Source organism: Lepidochelys kempii, chromosome 14 (genome assembly GCF_965140285.1).
Source record: "Lepidochelys kempii isolate rLepKem1 chromosome 14, rLepKem1.hap1, whole genome shotgun sequence".
NCBI classification, from domain to species: domain Eukaryota; kingdom Metazoa; phylum Chordata; order Testudines; family Cheloniidae; genus Lepidochelys; species Lepidochelys kempii.
The window spans coordinates 33,889,298-33,912,659 of NC_136393.1; the positions used below are offsets into that span (position 1 = coordinate 33,889,298).

General features: G+C 50.2%; 2 protein-coding genes, 1 long non-coding RNA gene and 1 pseudogene across 12 annotated transcripts in view; 2 read left to right on the forward strand and 2 right to left on the reverse strand.

Moving 5' to 3' along the window:
* LOC140898275 (uncharacterized) overlaps positions 1 to 23,362 on the reverse strand; it is a 2,445,793-nt gene that overhangs the window by 1,769,406 nt on the left and 653,025 nt on the right. The gene's annotated exons all lie outside the window — the stretch shown is intronic.
* On the forward strand, positions 929 to 5,288 carry LOC144929307 (uncharacterized). Its single transcript, XR_013634559.1, has 3 exons — positions 929 to 1,033; positions 4,640 to 4,699; positions 5,206 to 5,288. It is a non-coding gene; the product is annotated as an uncharacterized LOC144929307 (long non-coding RNA).
* LOC144929342 (butyrophilin subfamily 1 member A1-like) lies at positions 5,314 to 9,772 on the forward strand (annotated as a pseudogene).
* The window catches only part of LOC144929343 (C-type lectin domain family 2 member D-like), a 118,496-nt gene continuing 108,409 nt past the window's right edge, over positions 13,276 to 23,362 (reverse strand). Inside the window, exon 4 of the mRNA XM_078848654.1 lies at positions 13,276 to 14,124. Coding sequence (XP_078704780.1) covers positions 13,962 to 14,124 — 163 coding nt within the window. The 3' untranslated portion in view covers positions 13,276 to 13,961. The remainder of the gene's footprint in view (positions 14,125 to 23,362) is intronic.

Genomic DNA, 23,362 nt, shown 5'->3' on the forward strand with positions numbered 1-23,362 from the left:
TCCATGAGAGGACCTTCCGTCTTATCCCATGACAGCTTACTTTGCTTAAGAGCCTGTGGTGAGGGATCTTATCAAAGGCTTTCTGAAAATCTAAGTACACTATATCCACTGGATCCCCCTTATCCACATGTTTGTTGACCCCCTCAAAGAATTTTAGTAGATTGGTGGTGCATGATTTCCCTTTACAAAAACCATGTTGACTCTTCCCCAACAAATCATGTTCATCTATGTATCTGATAATGCTGTTCTTTACTATAGTTCCCCAGGGCACTGCAGCAAAATATATGGGGCAAGGTCACGTTCAGAATGTAATTCCCATTTATGCATTTAATCCTCACCCTTTAACACAGGACTCTTGAATTATCTATTCAGTGGGAAAGATTGGCCTACAGTATTTCCTAGAGATGTTACATCCCTGGGGAATTGGCTGCCTCAGAACCCCGAGGATCAATATGGGCCTTTCAGCTCAAGGCACTGGTTACAATCATGCCCTGGACAGCGGAATCAAGAGTCTTTACCACCTCAGGACTGTTTGGAGACCTGTGTGGAAGGAACTGGTGGGGGCGGGGGCCCCTGAGGTTTCAATCTAGTTCCTGAAAGAACAATCTGATAACACTGTGCGCATGAAATATGGGAACATACTAGTATTAGTGCATGGAGGCGAAGGAGTGAATTGGTCATGAAAACATGATTCCCCTTTGATGTACAGATCTGCTCTGTCCAGGCCAGAGATGAAGAATATTAATGGGGCCTTTAGGGAAAGGTTGCACTGCCATGGCCAGTGCTGTGCCTGCTCTGAGACTGGGAGAAGTGGAGGAATTCTAACTCCAGGCCCATAAGAGCAGCAACTTCCACTAGCAAGGAATTATAATGAGTCACTAAAAGAAACATAATATCATGAAATTCTTCCTCTCCAGGTGCGAGAAGGGGAAGTTCCTCCAGCCAGTGGAGATTTCTCCTGAGCTGGAAAAGAGACTCAGTGATTTCTCCCAGCGAAATATTGCTCTAATGGAGATTCTGTGGAAGTTCAAAGGTACTGAGAAGGGATCTAGGAAAGGAAACCAGGGTGTGTCTCTGGGACTATGGGTGGAGATGGGCTCTGGGCAACTGGTTCAATTAGATTATGTACCTATTTAATAACAAGTAGAAAGCAGACAAACTGAGCAGATGAAGTAAGGGCCCAGGTGCCAGGATCTTTCACATTGTTTCACTCTGTGAACTTTGGTACAATCATTAAGGTAAAAATGTACAAAATTTGGGGTACCTCAGTTTCTCTCTTCCAACTACAGAACTACGGGGCATGTGCTCCAGAGCTTTTTAGCAGCCCCACATGCAGCTGGAGTCCGTAGGATCTGCAGGTGCCCATTACCAAGGAACTCCGGGCCCCAGGTGCCTAAGGCCTTGTCTATCTACACTACAGAGTTTTGTCGATTCCAGTTACGCCAACAAACAGCCACTACTATAATTAAACCACTGTTGCATGTCCACACTGTGCTCCTTGTGTCGGCAAAGCACATCCACAATAGTAGCTTTGCGTTGACACAGACAGCTCTGGGTAGCTATCCCACTGTGCCACTGGTCAGAAGGTGCTTTGTGAAGGGTTTGCAATGCCTCATGCAGGCAGGTAGAGAGTCACATGATGAAGGTTTCTCAATCTCATTGTTCCATGGGCATCCTACTGTATGGCCAGCTATTTTTCAACTGCCCTGGCAACCTGCACCCCAGCCATCACTGTCAGAAAGCATGGATACTACGCTGCTGTTCAGTATTGTGCTGTGCTGTGTATTGTGCTTGTATTGAACACAAGGCTATAGGGGGAACCCAATGGGGGGCTATTTGGCTGGAGGATGCCTTGAAGGAGCATTTTAACACTGAGCCACAGTAACGTGTGTTGCTGTAGTGTGCTGAACCTGGCATTGTTTCTTTGCACTGTGCTATGAACCTTGTAATGATTTCTGTGTGTGCCTGAAAAGTTACACATCTTAGATCCCTTTTTAGAGTAACGCTTGATAATATGACCAAACTGACACTGCTGAACAGTAATTAGGGTTACCATACGTCCGTATTTTCCCGGACATGTCCAGCTTTTTGGTTCTTAAATCACCATCTGGGAGGAATTTTTAAATATCTAAAAACGTCTGGGATTTTGCCACATCGGTCGGGACGCCCTTTGTCCCGATATTGGGGACCGCTCACCTCACCACACACACCAAAGTCCCGGGGCTGGTGGCGCTTCCTGGGGCAGCTCCCGGCACCTGCCCGCTGGCAGGAGCCTGCAGTGTGGGCGGCCCCTAGGCACAGAGGCAGAGGTGGTCTCCGCGTGCTGCCTCCTGCCCAATCAGAGCTGCGGGGGCAGGGCCTGCAGGTGCCGGCAGCGGGCAGCGAGCCCTCCGCCCCCGCCCTGACCCGACCTGACCCGAACCTAGGAGCCAGAGGGACCTTCCGGATGCTTCCTGGGAGCTGCCCCAGGTAAGCACCGCTGGGACTCCCCACCTCGCCCCCCGGAAGGTGCCTCTGGCTCTTAGGGTCGGGTCGAGTCAGGGGTGGGGGGGGAGGGCTCTCTGCGTGCTGCCGGCACCTGTAAGCCCCACTCCATGGCTACGGCAGCTCCCATTGGTGCTTTTCTTTGGTGCTGGCCAATGGGAGCCACGGAGCTCACGCTTGTGGCGGGCGCAGCCCGTGGAGACCCCTTGGCTGCCCCTGATCCTAGGAGCCAGAGCGACCTGCGGCAGGAGGGGTGAGTAGGCGAGTGGGGCATGGTGGTGAAGAGGCGAGCGGCGAGGGAGCCAGTGGCTGGCTGGTGGGTGGGTGAGGAGGCAAGTGGCAGGCGGGGAGGGTGAAGAGGCGAGCGGCGAGCCAGCGGTGGGCAGTGAAGAGGCGAGCGGCGAGGGAGCCAGGAGCGGGCGGGGTCCAATGGGGCAGAAAGGGGGCAGAGTTGGGGACTTTGGGGAAGGGGTTGGAATGGGGGCGGGGAAGAGGTGGAGTTGGGGCGGGGGCAGGTGGGGCAAGCAAATACCCCCTTGCCCCCCCCCCCAATGTAGTGTCCTCTTTTTTGAATATTCAAATATGGTAACCCTAACAGTAATACAAGAAGCCCACAGAAGTGTGTGTTTGTGTGGGGGAAGCATGTGTGACAGCATGTGGGGGGGTTGTGCATGAGAGAGAGAGAGAATGTGTTGGCGGAGCGTGTGAGAGACTGTGTGTGTGGGGAGTGTGTATGTGAGAAAGAGAGACAAATTGTGTATGGGGGACTTCCTGGGGCTTTGAAAGGGGAGGGACACATGTCTACATAGCTGGATGAATGGCAGCAGATTTCCAAACAGTGAGCAGAGCGGTTACGGTGGGCATCCTGAGATACCTTCCGGAGGCCAGTTACAGCAATGTAACAAACACAGTGTCTACACTGACACTTTGTTGATCTAACTTTGCTGCAAAAATCTCTGCCTCCCATTGAGGTGGTTATATGTTGTCAGTAAAGCAGGAGAGTTTTGTCACCAAGAGGTGCATTATAGTGTGTACACCTCCACTGTTTTGTCAATGAAAGCTGCCTTTTGCCGACAAAACAGTGTAGACAAGGCCTAAAGGTCGGCACCCAAAACGTAAACCCTCAATTTAAGGCCACTTTTGAAATGTGGACCCAGCTCACCATTGTGCTCTGGCCCCGTGTGGCAGCTTGTGTGGGCCAAAGGGGCTGTAGGGAAGGTGTAAACCCAGGGGAATCCTCGCAGCACAGGAGCCTCTTGTGCCTCCAGCTCCTCCACAGCAGCTGCAGGCTCAAGGAGTGTTCCCGGGAAAGCAGGGAATAGAGTGGAGTTGTTGAGGGCTGGGCAGAGGAGGAAGGGGTGGAGCAGGAATAATGGGGTGTGGCCAGGGTAAAGCTGTGCCTTTGACACTGCCTCCGGGAGAAGTCATCTAGGGGCCACTGGACCAGAGGTGCAACTCAGGCTGGACCTCCGGACTTCCGCAGCCTGTGCCAATGTCTGCACTGACCCCAGCAGCTACTGAATAGGAGAACCACAAACTGCTTCCCCCATCCTTTTACCAGTGCAGGGGTGAATGAGGCCCATTGAGCCAATTCTCTCCCTGACTCAGTTTCCACATTTATGAAATAATTTTAAGATTATTTGTATTTCAGTCTATGCAGAATGAAAGCCCCGTTGTGCTGAGCTCTGTACATATACTGAGCTCTGTACATATACTGAGACCCAAAGAGCTCACAATTCAGGCTCCTCATCCTGAAAAGTCTCAGCATCCCACTGATGTGAAAGAGGCCAATGTTTGTAAAGTTACATTAATGCTAAAATCTTTGCAGGATCTGGCCTGGCTCATGACAAAATGTAAAAGGAGAATGAGAAATCAGCTGGGTTTGGAGGATGAGGGAACAGAAAATCTGTCTCCACATAGTGTCTCTTTGAGTGGTTCTGAGGCTTCATGGATATTGGTTCTGTTGATTTGAGACGCTTGAATGAAAGAGAAAATAGGATGATTCATATTAGCTTTGTTAAAAATCTGGGTGTGTCTCTGTCTCTCTTCAACTGTTTTTCTCTCATAATTAAAATACAATTATGTCAATTAAGAGTGAGGATGTCACAAATATGACAGCATGAAATATCATCTGTCTTATCCTTTCCCCCTCCAGACATTCTGTCATCTGAACTGGAGACAATAAGAGGGAAATCCTTAGGATCACACAGACCAGGTGAGACTTCAGGTGGAGATTATCATTAAATAAAGAGGAAAATCCCATGAAAACATTTTCATGAACTTCTAGATAAATGTACAAACCAAACCAACACTGACCATGACACCCCCCCCTAAAAATAAAAATAAAAACAAAAACATGAAATACTAAAAGAAAAGGAGTACTTGTGGCACCTGTGGCTCACGAAAGCTTATGCTCAAATAAATTGGTTAGTCTCTAAGGTGCCACAAGTCCTCCTTTTCTTTTTGCAAATACAGACTAACATGGCTGCTACTCTGAAACATGAAATACTAAGAAATCCCAAGCCGAAATCACACAAACAATCCTGATACCATCCTTAGTGTTGAGTCCCTGCACCCACTGACGAACAGAAACACTCTCCCTGACCAACAAACACTCTGAGGCTAGGCCTACATAGCAATGTAAGCGTAAGGGATTTGAGTCAGCTGACCTCTTGTCAGGGAATCCTGGGCTTGAGCATCAACACTGCATTTTAACTCTAGGTTAAGAATTTTCTGCACTGGGGGGAAACTCGACTGCCAATCCTGTTTCCTAACTGTGGTGGTGCTATTGATGGGACGCGGGTGCCCGTAAGGAGCACGTGAGTACATATGCCGCGTAATTAGCTCATTTGGTGGCTGTCTCCATTTGAGAGGGCATTATACTGAATTACTGTCTAGTCGGATAACTGGGTTCTCCAGCTCTAGGCTCGGTCACATTGGCAAAAACATGCCCCTGGTGCCTGTCCTAAGGATAATGAGGACATAAGTCTCCAGGGTGTCAAACTATTACAGTGAAACTTTGTAATTCTTAATTTTTCAAATACGATGATCAATGATCAAGTTTTTGCTTGCTTGCTTGATTTTTTCAGTTTGTTTTGAAGTTTGACATAAAATGAAGGTGTCAGAGGGAAGACACACACACATTCCAGTCTGGCTGCTGCTTGCTGCAAAGTGGCAAAATCCATCCCCAAGGCTTGGGATGCAGTGTGCTCCAGCAACCCTGGGGAATCCCTTATCCCTGCCATCACCACACCCCCAGACCTCTGGGATGCTGCGGAGAAGTTTTGGTGCTGGCTCCCACTGACCACCCTAACAGTGCATGCTGCCCAGGTGACCCTGCACCTGCAGCCCAAGAGAGGGCAGGAGGGCCTGGAGTAAGGGCCAGTGAGCAGAGCAGGGACCATAGCAGCTGCCCTGCAGGGAGAAGAAGTGGCAGAGCTCTCGGCTCAGTATGGCTGAGGGAAGGATGACCCACCTCCTAACTTTGCTCCCTGCTCCAGGCAAGCTCCGTGCACCACCATGGAGGAGAAACTTCCACCACCACTGTGGGAGGAGCAGGAAGGGGGACCTCTCGGCCAGGTAGTAATGCTGTGTCTGGCATGCTGTGCTGGCTGCCTGTAGCACTGCTCCTCTGCCTCCAGGAACTATAGGATACACCCAGAAGACTTCCACACCCAAGTCAAGCCACGGATGCATGCACATAGGAAACCAATAGGGCTTGGACCCTGGGTTCCAGTTTAACATGGGCTCTGACCCTCCAGACCTGCAGGGTCCTGGGACTCTGGATCAGAGCCCTAGATTAGCATATTTGCAGTGTGGATGCAATGAGGGTTTGGCTTGAGCCCAGGCTCAGACCCTGGCTTAAACTGCTGTGTAGATACACTCTCCCTCACCAATCATTAATGCTGACCCTGGCATTTCCATACATGTCCGTAAGCCCTTTAAATATTAAATTCAAAGGGTTGCCACATTTTTTTTCTTTTCCCCTATGTGAGAGGCTCGCTCCGATTGCTCTTCACCAGCATCCCATCTTTCTCTTCAGCTGGGCTGGGCTGAGATCTCCCATTTGAGTTGCTCTCTTTCTCCTCTGTTAGAGATATGGTCCCTCTGTGATGTTGCCACATCCTCCCTGCTCTCTGGGCTGGAGAAGGAGCCACTCTCTGGCCTGAGTGGATCATCCCCAATACCCATCCCCTTCTCTTCTCCCAGGCCAGGGAGAGAAGGACAGGTTCAGTATAGAGCTTCCCCCAGGTTTATATCTATTACCTTCCTCCTCTAACTCCCCTCCCTGCAACTTCAGGTTCTCACCTTCCTCTCTAACCCTCAGAGGAGAAGCTCCAGCAGGAAAAGCAGGGAGATGCTATTTGCATGTACTGGGACATGGTGGATCTACGCCTTCCCAAAGCTAAAGGCCCGTCCCCTCAACTAAGGGGGAGAAACCATGAAGCCCAGGGAACAATGGAGTATTTGGGACAATGAAAGAGAAACCAGGACAAGGAGAGAGGTCAGAAGTTAAAAATGAGGGAGCCAGAAGGGAACACCAAGCAGAGAACCCCAGAGAGCATCTGTTGCTCCTCAAAGGTGTCTAAGGAGTCAGTGAACACTGCCCAGGGGAACTGTGCCTGGAGACATGATTTTAAAAGGGAATGGATATACATGCCACAGTCTCAGAGCACTTCTTCCTCCCTCCAGATTTGTCCTCCTGCAGTGATGTGTGGCCATCTTGGCCATCACCAGGAGGAGATTAATAAGGAGGTCTTGCCACTTTCTGAAGTCACAAATGGGGTGTGTATACATCAGGAGGTGCAGGGAATATTGCAGCCAGAACTTTAGTAAGAGGTTCAAAAAGAGCTGGAAAAGGGGCTGCAAGCTGACACACCACCTAATATCCCCAGTGGGCTGTGGAACAAAAGTGGAGTACAGGCTGGCCCACCACAGTTCCTCATTTTCTCTCCTGTCGGTCCCACCATTTGGAGTCAGGATGGAACACAAAGGCAAGGAAGTGGATGGTGTGGAGCACGAGCATGTACAGATGTTCTCGGGGACTGGTACAGAGGTGGACCAGCTGGATGTCCTTCAGCCAATACAGGTGGCGTGTCAAAGGTGGCTGGGGAGGCTTGTGGTGCAAGAGGTGATGATGAGTTACAGAGGGCCAGCTGTGAGGGATGAGTGGGAAACACCTTCTCACAGGACCTGGTTGAGGAAAGCAAGAGAAGCAAGAGGCTAGGTTGTCCTCACCTTCTGGAACACAAAGGAGGGGACATGTAGGGTGGGCAGCCCCGTGCACTGGCTGTGCACTGTGGGCTCCATCCAGTCACTCTAGTTCTGAGTCTGGTTGTACCATCCAGGGCTATCCTCTGATGCACCAAGGGGGATTCAACCACCTGCACACTAAGGTGTGGAAGAGTAGGGAGATGCAGCTGGGAAGGAGGGGAAAAGCAGCCACCACAGAAAGTCTCAGCAGCCAGGGGGACGAACTGCCAGGGCATCTCTGCTTATTCTCAGGCATTCAGGAGAGAGAAGCAGCTCCCCAGGCTGGTGTTGTAAATCAGAGATGCTGTGCTCTAATCTCTGTGACCCTTTTCCCCTCCAGACTCTTTCCCACCTGAGCTAGAGCAGGGAAGGGAGGATCTCTGGGATCACACATCCAGGGTGAGCTTTGGGGGAGTTTTTCCTCCCATTAACAGAAAATGTCCATGAAAGCAACTCTCCCACACAGCAATAACCAGAGACACTTGCACTGCCCAGCCCTAAAGCCACCTTAATTGTGATCTGAGAATTTGTATTGACATTGACAAGCCTTTCCAATATTACCTTCAAGGTGGTCAGGAGAGAGAGCCTCCTGGTTGCCACACCCTTCCCCATTTCACCTGGGGGACAGACTGTTCCCCATGGCTCTTCTCCTTTGGGCAGGGCTGGACTGTGCCATTGCAGCTGCTTTGTGGGTTGGGGAGATGGTGTCTCTCTAGTGCTGCCACCTGCAGACCTCCCTTCTCTCTGGGCTGGGAAGGGGCTGCCCCACCCATTGCCACCTCCTGCTTCCTGCTCACTGGCCTTGAACTATTGGCTCTTCCCCTGTGCTGCGAATTCATCTCTGCTCCCAGGCCTGGCAGTGGAGGATGCATTTATGGGAGGAGACTCCCTCTGGGGTTCAAAGTTGGTACCTGCCTCCTCAGGACTCTCCTAATTACAAGCTTTTGCTACCTTCCTTGCCAAGTCTCTGTTGCTGGGAATGAACCAGCCCTAGCTGGGGAGCAGGGAGCTGCAGGCTCTATATTCAAATGAGAAAGTACAGAAGTGGATCCCATTACACAGGTTGAGGAACTGCCAAGCAGGGATGTTAGGGAGTGTGAGAAATGGTCCCAGATTCCCCCAGGGCTGAACTCTGATTCTCTCTCTCCCGTAGTGAATGTGATTCTGGATCCAGACACGGCTCATCCCCGACTCATCCTGTCTGAGGATCAGAAAAGTGTGAAATGGGGAGACACCAGGCAACATCTGCCGAACAATCCAGAGAGATTTGACTCCTGGGCCTGTGTGCTGGGCTCTGAGGGATTCACTTCAGGGATATATTGCTGGGATGTGGAGGTGGGGGACAGAGGATTCTGGGCTGTGGGAGTGGCAAAAGAGTCTGTGAGGAGGAAGGGAGAAGTCAGCTTTAACCCTGAAGTGGGGATCTGGGCTGTGCAGTAGTTGGGTCTGTTCCAGGCTCTCACCTCCCCTGCAACCATACTACCCCTGAGCCAGGTCCCCAGGAGGATCCAGGTTTGTCTGGACTGTGAATGGGGCCAAGTGACATTTTTCGATGCTGATAACAAGGCCCCAATCTTCACTTTCCCACCAGCCTCTGTCCCTGCGGAGAGAATCTACCCCTGGCTCTGGGTGGGGGCAGGATCCGAGCTCAGACTGTGTCCCTGAGACACAGGGGGTGGAATATTGCACTGAGGACCCTGAAATCAGCCTCTCTAGCCTTGGAAACTCCAGTCTTTATGACCCTGGAGGGTCCTTGGGGTCTCATGTCTGGACTGTGAAACCACAGAAAGAAGCAAGTAATCAAGATGGAGAAGCCAATCTCATTGCCCAGGGAGCTATTTAGACTGTTTGTCGCTATCTTCTATGGTCCAGGAGGACTCTGGGGAGCTTCAGTCAGACAGTGTCACTAATACATGGGGGGAATTAAAAAATGGGCTTCCCTAGCCCCAGTCATGCTAGTCTCTATGACCCTGGAGGACTCCCGTGTACCCAACCCTCTGGTTCCTTATTCCATCTCCTCCCCCTCCATCTCTGCAGCACCAGGAATTTTGGGAGGCGGGGGGGGGGGGGGCGCGAGAGAGAAAGGGAGACCCATTGAAGCTGCAGGAGAAGCAGAGGGTCACTGTGGGGCAGGGAGGGATGTAGGGTTTTGGTGGGAGAAGTAATTGCTGGGCTGGGGGACAGGCAGATGTGGTGGCAGCAGAGATGGAGAATTAATTAATTGGGATTTGGAGTTTAGAGAGACCTGGAACCTCTACACCAGCAGGGAGCATTTTGTACAAAACTCTTTAATCAGATCTCATTGGGGCCCCCCAGTGACAGCTCCTGCAACAGGGGCCAAAGTCACATTCCTCTGTAGATATGGGATGTCTCTATTTGTCACACAGACATAGGGGATAGGAAGGGGAAAATTAAAAACCAAGAGACAGACCAGAAACCATTATAGAATCTTCTTTAAAAATCTCTTTTGGGGGGGGGGGGGCAAGCGGTGTGTCAATCTCATGATTTTCTAAGAATTAAGAACATAAGAACGGCCAGACTGGGTCAGACCAAAGGTCCATCTAGCCCAGTATCCTGTCTTACGGCAGTGGCCAATGCCAGGTGCTTCAGAGGGAATGAACACTGGAAGAAGCAGGGACAGAGTGGGTTTAACCAGAGGGAGCAGAGGAAGCAAGAATAAAGGGAGAGTCCTAGAAAAAGGGTGAAAAACAGAAATGGATAGAGCGAAAGGAAAACATTCTTGAGAGGGGAAACACCCAGGGGGAGCAAATGGGGAAGGGGTAAAATTGGGGGACAGAATGGAGACTATGAGAGAAAAATAATCAGTTAACAGTGACTAGAGGAGAATGGAGAAGTCAGAAATAAACCAGGGTGGGTAACAAAAGCTAAAAAAGATTATGAGCAAAAATGGATAGAATGAAAGGAAAGAGAGAAGGAAAGAGAGAGTGTGAGAGAGGGAGAGATGACTTATAAAATGTTACTGAAAGTGAAGCTGTAACTCTTTAATTTCATACATTAATTCATGGACATTTGTGCCATTTTAGTTCCTCAAAAGAACTATGCTTCATTTTTTTGGACATTTTCCCATATGTTCTGGTTACTGAAGATCCTCTCAGCTGCTTTAAAGCCTGACATTTACTTAATGTAAATGAAGCCTACAAAAAGTTCTGTTGGCTTGTTTCCCTTTAATTTCCCAGCTGTGATTTTTGAAGGCCTTCATGAAGGGGCAGGACTAACTCAGAAATTTTAAAAGGCAGCTCCTAAGTACCAGAGGAGCTAGCAAATCAGGGAGTTTTGTGAGGGAGTTTAGAGATGGAAAACGAGAGCCAGATATACCTAACAAACATTCATAGAATCGTAGAAGATTAGGGTTGGAAGAGACCTCAGGAGGTCATCTAATCCAATCCCCTGCTTAAAGCAGGACCAAACCCAACTAAATCATCCCAGACAAGGCTTTGTCAAGCCAGGCCTTAAAAACCTCTAAGGATGGAGATTCCACCACATCCCTAGGTATCCCATTCCAGTGCTTCACCACCCTCCTAGTGAATAGTTTTTCCTAATATCCAACCTAGACCTCCCCCACTGCAACTTGAGACATTGCTCCTTGTTCTGTCATCTGCCACCACTCAGAACAGCCTAGCTCCATCCTCTTTGGAACCCCCCTTCAGGTAGTTGAAGGCTGCTATCAAATCCTCCTCCTCACTCTTCTTTTCTGCAGACTAAATAACCCCAGGTCCCCCAGCCTCTCCTCATAAGTCATGGGCCCCAGCCCCCTAATCATTTTTGTTGCCTTCCAATTTCTTCACATCCTTTCTGTAGTGGGGGGGCCCAAAACTGGACGCAATACTCCAGAAGTGGCCTCACTAATGCCAAATAGAGGGGAGTAATCACTTCCCTTGATCTGCTGGCAATGCTCCTACGAATGCAGCCCAATATACCGTTAGCCTTCTACCGTTATATATCAAGGGCACACTGTTGACTCATATCCAGCTTCTCGTTCACTGTAATTCCCAGGTCCTTTTCTGCAGAACTGCCGCTTAGCCAGTCGGTCCCCAGTCTGTAGCGGTGCATGGGATTCTTTGTCCTAAGTGCAGGACTCTGCACTTGTCCATGTTGAACCTCATCGGATTTCTTTTGGCCCAATCCTCCAATTTGTCTAGGTCATTCTGGACCTTATCCCTACTCTCCAGCATATCTACCTCTCCCCCAATCTTAGTGTCATCCACAAACTTGCATGAGCGTGCAATTCATCCCACCATCCATATCATTAATTCTCTAAATGTAGGCCAATAAGCACCCCCCTGCAAAACAAACAAACTAACAAACAACAACAACAAAATCCTGCTGAAGTAAAAATTATTGCTCTGAATGCAGCATCTATGATTACCAGTCTTGTGGGGTGGTGGCATGCGTGGGCATTTGGTGAAAGCAGTTCAAGGTCCTCAGAGACTGAGGGCATGTCTGCACTACAAACGTAAGTCAAACTATTCACATCCACACTACTCTCCTTCTGTCAGTCATGCGCATCCTTACCAGGAGTGCTTCCATCAACTTAAGAGAGGCAGTGGGGTGGGGGCGGGAGGGGAGAAGGACTGAGAGACTGGGCTCCCCACTCCTCCCTGGCAGAATGTTTTTTAAGTACATCAGAAGTAGGAAGACTTCCAAACAATCAGTGAGGCCCCAAGGTAACCGAGGTGCCAAAGGAGCACTTTCAGAAGACAAGGCCATTGCAGAGAAGCAAAATATATTCTTTGCATGGGTTTTCATTGCTGTAGCCCATAAGGTCAGTTTGCTAGCTTGCCATATTGCGTAATATGTTTTCTTTTGGTTTGATTCATATTATTTTGTTATCATATCCTATTATTAATTAATCATAGTATTTTCTGGGGTTTTGTTTATGTGGAATTCCAGTTTATGCTATTCATAAGGGTTATTCATGGTTATTCATAATAGTTGGCTGTAATGCAAATAACCTTCAGGCCTGTATCCTGTACGATTAGCTAGAGTAAGTTAGTATCAGTGTTTGTAAACTTTGGCATAGATAAATGGCATACCAGTTGCCCCCCTTAGCTTTGGGGAACTGAACAAAAAACTTGAATCTGCTAACCTTAAGTCTGGAGCAGACCGGTAACTGCAAGGCACACTGCAGAACATGGAAGTCATGAATTAGGTCAGGGTTAACGGTTTCGGGAATGAGATAATCGATTCGTATGAGTATATGGCATAACATGTTAACCTATAGAGTAAGTGTACCTGCAGATTTATGGGGTTGAGGAAATAAGATTTGGGCATGGTAGGTTGGGCCTAGATTCTGACAGCGGGCAGTACCGGGACCCTATAAGATGGCAAACAACCATACAAAGGGGTCACATTTTCCTATCTTCTATCAAGCTATCACCTCAGTTTCACAATATATCCTAGCCACTCAACACTTGAACCTAAGCCCTACCAATTTTGGAAGCCTGGACCATTAGTTCCTCAGACATGCCAGAGACAAGACTGATCCTCTGTCTCCTACTACCAGGTCTTCAGGGATGGGTGTGAATATGCTAGCTTTAGTAGTCTTTTAGAATAGAAATGTTACCACCAGGGGTCATAGAATTGTATTACTTCTTTGTGACTCTGTGTTTTGTAGCATTTATGCTTCTTTCTTTTATTTTAATAAAGATCTTAACAAGTTGGTTTTGTCCTCAGTATAAGTGTCCTTGCCACACACCCGGAGGGTCCTCTCACAATATTGAACTCTCTGTGTTCTCTATCCCTATAGCCTGAACTGGGACAAGAACCTAAATTATCTTCTGATCAGATCAGTGCTGAGCGGTAAACACATTAGCCCATAAAATTCAGGTCAACACTGCAAAGGTGTGGGAGATTCCCACACATCAGCCATTCTTTTTACGTGACAAATCTGAGGACCTGTCCCAGACTGAGGGGTCAATAGAGGTGGTTTTGGGGAAAAAATACAAAAATACAAAAAATATTCAAAACAATGGGATCTAAATTAGCTGTTACCACTCAAGAAAGAGATCTTGGAGTCCTTGTGGCTCCTAATGTGACCCTGAGTTTAAAGGTTCAAAAGCAGAAGGCACATACGAAGAATCCACAGTTTAAATGAGACACACTTATTGCTTGCGGGCCCCGCTGCCTGATTTTGAGATCCTGGCCAGGCTGACGAACGGGGACTTGGCTCGTTCAAGTAGGTGTGAGTTGGATCAGTGTCACGTCTAGGAGTCCCATTTCGAGCCCCCTTCCAATGCAGTCTCTTTTCCCATCACATACACCTCAAGTTTCCTACAGATCCACCGTCTTCCCATGTAGCACCGTGAGCTGCTGACCCCTTTCTCGTCGTTCAGATACGCGCAGTCACCTCCTCCTCTTATCTGAAACCTGCAACACAGAAGCCAGGGAGCTGCAGTCAGGCAGAGGCCAGGCATTTCACATCAGTCCCAGCCAGGGGAGCCGTTCTCCACAGTGCAGGCCTGAGTGCGGAGCAGCTACTCTCCCAGCCCCTCAGGAGCAGAGCTCAGGACACGGAGTCTGTACCCCAGGAGAGGGCCACAGAGGCCCAAACTCGGGACAGTGTCTGGTGGCTATTCAGACCCAGTCAGGCTGGAAGCAGGTGGGATCCAAAGGTTGGGTCCAATACAGCAGAATGGGGACTGTCCATTGGGGAGCCCTGACCCAGCGCCATAAGAGCCTGACTTTTCAAAGTACTGAAGTAACCCAGACCAGGGAAGTGGGGGGTCTCCATCCTCCTCTAATGGCTGGCCTCCATAAGAGCTTTATCAATCGGAGGGGGGGGGGGTTCAGTTAAAGAAGTGGATTCTTTCGCTCCTATGGCAGAGGCTCATGCTTCTAGTGCTGAATTCCGGGGTTCAAACCCTGCTCCGGGCTCAAGCAGCGCTGGTTTTGTGATCACACTTGGAGCCCACTGAAACCCATCGCAGGGTGGTGGCTGGGCAGCCATCACTACTGTACCCCGTTCCAGTGGGAGCCCCAGGCGTCCAGCACCTGTGAACCGCAGGCTCCCTTAACATCGGTGCCTTGTTGCGGATTCAGAGGCCTCACCAGCAAAGTCACTCAAACCTGCCGGCTGCAATCCCCAGCGGGACCTGCACCTGCCATGCAGTGCTCGGCATGCTGCCCTCTCTAGCAGCCACTGTTAACCTGAGCTCCCTGCTGCCTCCTTTCCCCAGGGGGGGTCAGACACCCCAGGGACCTTGCTGAAGAGGGCTGGGGGAGAACAGCGAGTGTCCAAGCTGAAATCCCAGCGCGCTGCGAGGGCATCTCTGGCTATGGCGGGCTCTGTCTCCGGCCCAGCACCGTGCTGCGGGGAGGAGCCGAGAGTTCAGGGACACGCCGGCTCCCATCGGTCTCTGACACACGCAGGACGCGAACGGACCAGGGTCATGTCTGGTGGTTTCACTAGCACTGAATGGTGGATCTACCTGAGCTCAAACCGCTCAGACACCAGAATCCCCAAGCCCAGGGAATTAGTCCAGAGGGGCGAGAGAGACTCACAGGTGGTTGAATTTGGTGCTGTTGGTCCATTTCCAGGGCTGACCCTGCTCCCTCCAGAGGCCGATCCAATGGTCATAGACACCCTTATGGCGCAGCAGGAATGCCTTAAAGAAAGCTGAGGGACAGCAGGTATCAGCCCCAGCTCCCGTGCTCCCCCCACCGCCCCTCCAGGGCTCTGTGCTGCAGAGAATCCCAGTCACATATTGAAGGGTGCTCAGTTTATTTTCAGGGGGGATTTTCCCCTCCCTCTTGCAAAGCACAAGATCCCCCGGGCAGTCTTAACCCTCCCACCGCACACAGCAGGCCCACCCCAGTGCTCCCAGTCACCCACACCCCAAGTCCCCCTGAGCTGGGGGCAGCTGTTGGGTCTGAGCTCTCTGCAGAGACGTCTCTTCTCACAGAGCAGCCACCGCTCACCCCAGCAAGGCAGGAGGAGGGAGGGAGGCAAGCTGAAGTGGGAGGGGTCAATGTGAAAGGATCCCCTCCTCCCCGGCCTCCTCAGCTGGCTGCTCCTTTCCCATCCCCACAACAGGTGCACTGGCTGGGTTCTCAGTCCCACTCCAGCAGCCAGCAGGCCAGGAGATGCTTGAGCCAGCCCTGCCCTAGAAAGAAGCTGTCTCCCTATTTGGGGAGGGGGGCAGCGGAGAATGGGCAATCCCTGTGATCACACACAGACAGTAGGGCCCTGGGCCCAGCCAGGGCTGGCGTTCAGCGGCTGGAAGTTCATTCACTCCGGCCTCCCAGCACGGGAGGGCTCACAGCTGCTCCTCACCCCACGGGGCAGAGCCCAAGTCCTGCTGCAGCAGCCACCCCTGTGCCCAGATTAGTGTCTGGCAACTCGAGAGTCTCTCACTGTTTCCTGCTCACTGTCGATCCCAGCCAGGGAGGCACCCGGGGCAGAGCAGCGGCTTCGGCTCTCGGTCCAGCTCCCTTCCCTCTCTGAGAAATAGTAGCATTTCCCTCGGTATCCCATCCAGCCGTCTGCGCACGAGGGGCTAGCAGGGGGGCACAGATCAGCTGATGAAAGCTGAGAGGTCAGCGCTGAGAATGAGACAGTCACATGGAGGGTAAGAGTTGCATCGAGAATTGGGCATTTGACTGGTACAAAAATTGGTCAACTGACCAGTCAAATCTGTCAAAGAGTGGTCAGATATTTTAAAATACCAATTTATCAGAATTGGTTACCTCCCGCCAGGAACAAAAAAGAGCAAGACGTCATTGTCTCCAGTAGGTTTAGCTTTCGATAGATACGGATCTACCTAATTTTTTAAAAAATGTACTTCACTGAGTTATTTTATCTCAGAAAAAAAAGGCAAAACAATGAAACCAAGTTCTTGAAAACACCAGTGAGGCTCCAAGACGCAATCCGAAAGGCAGGCTACCTCCTACCCCCAGGGCTCTCGCTGGAGCATTTGACTGCGGCCAAACAGGCAGTCAATTGACCGGCTTGCCAAGCCCATTGGGACCCCCAGCTGGGGCTGGTCCACTGCAATCAGATGCAGGGGGACGGAGACGTTTGTCACAGTAAATTTGCCTGGCAAGAAGGATTCCAGGGACACTCCCAGCCTGCGAGGGACTGACACAGCTCAGAGCATTTCACCCCAGGCACAAGATCAACAGCTGGACGTTCAACCTAGCAACAAACAGCAGGTGAACAACTGAGAAGAACGTGGGAACTTTCACTCAGGGACATGAAAGCCACAAGGGGGCGCCAGAAACCACAGCCATGGGAAGTGACCTGTTGCACTGTGGGCCAGGAATGATGGAACTTAATTCACCTCCTACCTGCAGACTTTTCTCTCCCCAAACACAGCAGCAAGAAAGGCACTTTCTGGAAGCCCTCATGGCAGTGTAACCCTTTCAGAGCCATGAAAGAGCAGCAGTGGGGTCACCCATAAGTGACACCAAAGAGGATTTGAAAGGCCTGTCTAGTTGAGAGGAGTTGGACTCAAACCCCTCCAGATGTTTTCGAGCACATCACTTTTGTTTGCACCACAGTAACTCGGTAGCTGGTTTTCAAGCCTTCCCATGTGGCTGGCGCTCAGCGAGGAACAGACACTCTAAGTTGGGAAGAGTTAGGAAACGTGGCAGCGGTGATCAGAAAGCGAGCATGTGTTCACCTCACTCACAAGGCATGTCTGACCCTGTAGATTTCACTGTCCAGTGCACGGTAGCCCACACCCCTGCCCTACTGAACTGAGCAGAGAAGTCAGTGACGAACAGTTGATGGCACAGGCTGTCTCCACCATCCATCTCCAGCTCAGATGCCACATGTTCTGCAGAGCTCCCTGCACCTGCAGGTGTGTAACCAACCCTAAGCTCACAGATTCCCACCTTACAAAGTGAGAGCCAATGCTGCCCGTTGCAGCAGCCTGCCATTAGAGCAGGGAGCTGGGATTCAGGGCCCATCTGTATCCGAGCAATCTGCACCAGTATAATCACAGTGACGCAGTGACATCAGGGCAAACACCTCCTGGAGATGCGCTGGAGCAGTGCGGCTCGCTCTGGTAACTTCCTGCAGCAAACTGCACCAAGGCAAGCTCCTTTGTGCACCAGTGCAGTGCTTCTGCTTTAGCGGTTTGCCCCAATTCAACTGCACGGATGTCATGACATCGGCACAGAGGATTCCTAATGCAGACGGAGCTGGATTCAATCCCCTCTGCCAGCTGCTAAACCCTCCTGGGGCCCAGTGATCAGATCCCAGGACAATTGAGAAATCCCACCCCCGACATTCCCCAGCATGCCCTGCCCCAGACAACGGGGGGATACAACAGGGTTCATGTTCACCGCAAACAGACGCCCTCTGCACGAGCACACACTGTCTGGGCAGCCCGGGGGAGTGAATGGTGCTAAGGGACCCTTCATGGCCAAGCTCAGCGATTGGGGGGTTTCCACACTGCGCTGGTGGAGGGGTCTAGACTGAGTTCTACAGCTCATTTCAATGACACGGCAGCACCTGCCGCCCGGCCACAGGCGTGACCTGAAGATCCAGGAAGGCCAAGCTGGTAACCTCAGAGCAACACAGGGAAGGCAAAGGGCTCAGGGTTGCACTGCACCCTGTCCCACTGGACACCCTGGTCAGGGACTGCTTCATGGCGCGTGGCAAAGGTGACTTGGGTCCAAAGTGCTCAGAGATGGGCTGGGGGGGCTAATGTCAGTCAGATCGTCCTGACACAGAGAGTGCCCAGGTGCAGGGGTCTGGGAGGAAGATCCCCCAGGAATCCTCTGCCCCAGGGGCAGAAGCCGGAAAGGCCGGGAGGAGAGAGTGAGTGTGGTAGGTCACGGGGGAATGGGATGCGCGGAGATCGTAGATGGAGGGGAAGGGAGCGGGGCGGAAGCTGGGAACTCACCTGCCAGAGCAATGATGGCAGCAATCAACGCAGACCATACAACTATCACTGCAACCACAACTCTACAGGTTGGACTTTTCTTGCAGTTCCAAGGAGGGTCTGAAACAGAAAGACCCGTCAGGCAGGGCTGGGAGGACACGTCTCACTGACAGCACCGGGGCTGGAGCTGCCCTGCAACATGCACCGTTCTTGTCTAGTTTTTGTAAAGCTCTCCAACACCACTTTCTACAAACCATTACCCTCTGATCCCACTGAGGGTTTCCAAAAGTTAGTGCCTGTCTCACCCACTGCAACCTGCAAGGTCTCGTGCCAGCAAAGGGAAGCTGCTCCCAGATCTGGAGCTGCATTCGCATGTCCTGAGGGCTGTCCTGCACCATGGTCACCACGGGCAGGTAGGTCATCAACCTCCATCTCTGTCCCAGCTGCAGGATGGCCTCTGGTTCCTGCTCCCTCAGGCACCTGGAGATACTGAAAAAGGGGTGGGATTGGCAGAGCAGGAGAACAACCCATGAGGTTAAGAAATGGCAGTGAGAGCCTTTTCCCTCCCTGGGAGATTATGGTGTCCCTCTGTGGGGACTCCCTTCCTGACAGATGCTAGTGAGCTATTGAAAGAGCTCAGCCTGTTTAGATTATAAAAAAGATTGGGTGGTGACATCATTGAAGTGTTGAAGTGACTTCATGGAGAGAAAATATTGGGTATTAAAGGGCTCATTAATCTATCAGAGAAAAGCATAACAAGACCCAGTGGCTGGAAACTCAAAAGAGACCAATTCCTATTAGAAAGAGGGCACACATATTCAACAGTGAGGACGAATCACCAAAGGAAGAAACGAGAAAGGGAAGTGGTGGGAATTCCCCACCTCTTGATGTCTTCTAATGAAGACTAGATGCCTTTCTGGAACGTGTGTAGTCAAAAATTAGCTCCTATGCTCTACAGAAAGCATGTGATATGCAGGGGGTCAGATGACACGCTCTAATTGTCTCTTCTGTCCATAAAGTCTGCTAATTTATGAAAAAATGAGCGTAGCATGGGGAGAAGCCTCTGATGTTTTACTGTGTTCGGCTTGAGCCCACAATGAACGCTCATTGAGTGGGGTGATCCAGGGGAAGCAGCTGAAACATCCAATGTGGCTGGACAGGGGCAGGACATCAGCACTGCAAGGGAGTGGTGGGTGTGGCAGTGACAGCACAAGGGCCTTTGGCAGGACCTCAGCCTATTGGACAAAGGCGGTAGGGAGGCGATGGTCTCACAGAGAGAATTGACATCCGCCAGGCAGGACAGGGGTGCAGGACAGGGGCCACCTCGGAGATCCCTGTGGCTTTGCTTCAGCACGTCTCCTTCTCGAGGTCTCTCCTAGAGGACTGAGAGAGCATTCACTTTCACATTCGTGAGCGCAAGGAGGACCCTCTTCAGAGTTTTCTCCTTTTCTTGTAGTGGTTTTGATTGAAAACAGACGTCCCTGTATAGAAGGTAAGAGCCTCGGAGAGGTTTGGAACCTGTTCAGTCTGATCCATCAGGTGTCGGCTGATTTTTAGGAATGGAAAACACTAGATTGCGGGGGCAGCATTTTATTTCCGACCTAAGACTTTGTCCCTTAGAATTACTGGGGATATTGGGGTTTCTCCTTTTTGTTTTCCCTTTTCCTGTCTCTCCCTCCTTTCTCGTCTTCTCTTGCATCTTTGTCCTTTTCCCCTGCTTTCCTTTCACCACCAGGACCTGTCTGTGCGTGTGGAGTTGGGGACGGAGGGGGGGAGGGGAGGTTGCACTCCAACTCTCATTGCGGGAGGCCCTCCCAAAGAAATGTGGCTGGAATAGTGCTCTAAGAGTGACTCCCTCCGGTGGTGACCCGGGACATCTGGTGAGAACTCTCAGCTTTCTGCTTCTCAGAGTCTCAATGCTGATTGGGGGAGTTTGGGGCTATTGTGAGGGAGGAGGCTCAGGTCCTTGTGACCCTCTTTTAAGACCAAGGAAATAGGGCGTATCCAAACATGTATTTGATTGCTCTTGCCGCTTTTCTCCATTCATTGTCTTGGAGTAATTCACGATTCTCTCTCTAATGGGCTAGGTCTTCTAAAATACTTACTAAAGAATTAGGTTTTAATAAAGCCAAATGCAACCCCATACCTCCAGTAACAAAGGAGTCAGGCGGCACCCTACAGAATTGGGGACAATCCGCTGGAAAGCAGTGACCCTGAAAAGGATTTTGGGGTTACAGTGGACAAGCTGTTCAACATGAGCTGTCAATGTGAAACTGTGTTAAAAAAGGTTAAAGCCATTCTTGGCTGGATAGAGTAGTGAGGATGGAAAGGGAAGTGAAAGAGCATTGGTGAGACTGATGTTGGAATGTTGAATCCAGTTCTTGTGTCCACATTTTGAATATTATGTTAAAACAATTGGAGAGGGTGCAGAAAAGATTCATAACTGAGTGATGGGGATGATGCCCTATAATGAGACATTGAAAAAGCTCAATCTGCTTAGTATATACAAGAGAAGAATGAGAAGTGAGTTGCTTGACTTCATGGAGAGAAAATGTTGAGTATAAAAGGGCTCTTTTATGTCGCAGAGAAAGGCATGCCAAAACCCCATGGATGGAAGCAGAAATCAGAAAAAGGATAATGACAATAAGACCCAGATTTGTAAGAGGGTGGTTTGTCATTGGCACAAAGTACCAAGAGAAATGATGGCTTCTCCATCTCTTGATCTCTTCGAATAAAGACTGGATGCCTTTCTGGAAAATGTTTGAGTAAAAGAAAAGCCCAGCTCTTCTGACATACAGGAGGCCTTAGGATACGCAGGGGATCAGATTAAATGCTCGAATGGTTCCTTCTGGCCATAAAGTCAACTAACTTGGGAAAACCTAATTGCGGCCTGGGGAAGAACTTCTGTGTTCTACTATGTAGCCGGTGTCACCCCACAAGGAAGTGACATTGCGTGGGGTGATCCAGGGGAAGCAGCTGAAACATCCAATGTGGCTGGACAGGGGCAGGACATCAGCACTACAAGGGAGTGGTGGGTGTGGCAGTGACATCACAAGGGCCTTTGGCAGGACCTCAGCCTATTGGACAAAGGTGGTGGGGAGGCGATGACCTCACAGAGAGAACTTGACATCAGCCAGGCAGGACAGGGGTGCAGGACAGGGGCAAGCTCGGAGATCCCTGTGGCTTTGCTTCAGCACGTCTCCTTCTCGAGGTCTCTCCTGGAGGACTGAGAGAGCATTCACTTGCACGTACGTGAGCGCAAGGAGGACCCCCTTTGGAGTTTTCTCCTTTTCTTTTAGTGGATTTGCTCGAAAACAGACGTCCCTGTATAGAAGGTAAGAGCCTCGGAGAGGTTTGGAACCTGTTCAGTCTGATCCATCAGGTGCTGGCTGATTTTTAGGAAAGGAAAACATTAGATTGTGGGGGCAGTATTTTATTTCCGACCTAGGATTTTGTCCCTTAGAATTACTGGGGACATTGGGGTTTCTCCTTTTTGTTTTCCTCTTCTTTTTCCTACCTTTCCTACCTTTCTCTTCTTGCTTCCTTTGTCCTTTTCCTCTGTTCTCCTCCCACCACCAGGAGCTCTGTGTGTGGAGCGGAGTCCGGGGGGGGGGTTGTGGGAGGCCCTCACAGAGAGGTGAGACTGGACTAGTGCTCCGAGAGTGATCCCCTCGGTGGTGACCGGGGCCATTCTTTGGGCTATTTGATGAGATCCCTTAGCCTCCCACCCCTCAAAGTCTCAACCTTGATTGGCTGAGGAGGGGGCTATTGACAGGGAGGAAACTCTGGTCTTTGTTGTTCTCTTTTATGACCAAGCAAATAAGTCACAATCAGTTATACGTTTGACCAATGTGGATGCTGCTCTCCATTCATTGTCTCGGAGCAGTTCATGATCCTCTCGAACATTCCAGTTCTTCTGAAATAATTGCTGAATAATTACTATGAACAATTGTTGGTCTGTAGCTCATTTGAGAGCAATTCTGCTACTGACTGGCTGCATCAGCTAAGACAAGTCCCTGCTCCTTTCTCAGCCTTCGTTTCTCCTTCTGTCAAGAATGAATAACAATCCTCTCCCACCTGCCTCGCCATGGGTGGATGCTGGGGATCCACTGAAGAGTGTCACTCGGAGCAGTGCAGACTAGGGGGTGTCCTATCACACTGAGCCATATCAGATTATAACCTAATATTCGATTTGATTTGTATTTTATTGTTTTGAAATTGTGAAAAGCAGCAACTACTTAGCTCAGACTGAAGCATCTCATCCAATTTTCTAGAGCATAGTGTCTCCCCTTTGTGTATGATGAGACAGTTGAATGCACTGTGATGGACAGGAGATGCTCTTGTTTTGCAAACAGATATTTTTGCAAAGAATTTTCATCCTACTTGTTATGATTTCAAGAAACAAAGTGGTTTCATTTGAATGGATTTTCTGACAGAAAAAGGTTTCCATGAAAATGTTCACCCCTTATTTCCTGGGCCTTATCCCTGCCTCTGGGGGGTTGTTGTCTGTTAGTTAGAACAGGAATCAGGACAGTTGTCTTCTCTTTCTGGCTCCGTCACCGCTTCGCTGTGTGACACCTTGGGTAGGTCCAATGGGAACAGGGTCAATTCTCTAACTCCAGGCAGCAGGAAGCCTGGGTGAGATAAGGGATGTTAAGGCCATCTGCGAAGGAGAAAGGGATGTTTCCAGGTGTTGAATGTCAAGAACTCTAAACTTTGCAAAAATGGATAGTCTCGAGAAACAAGAACTAGTTGGGGCCAAACTTTAACCATTG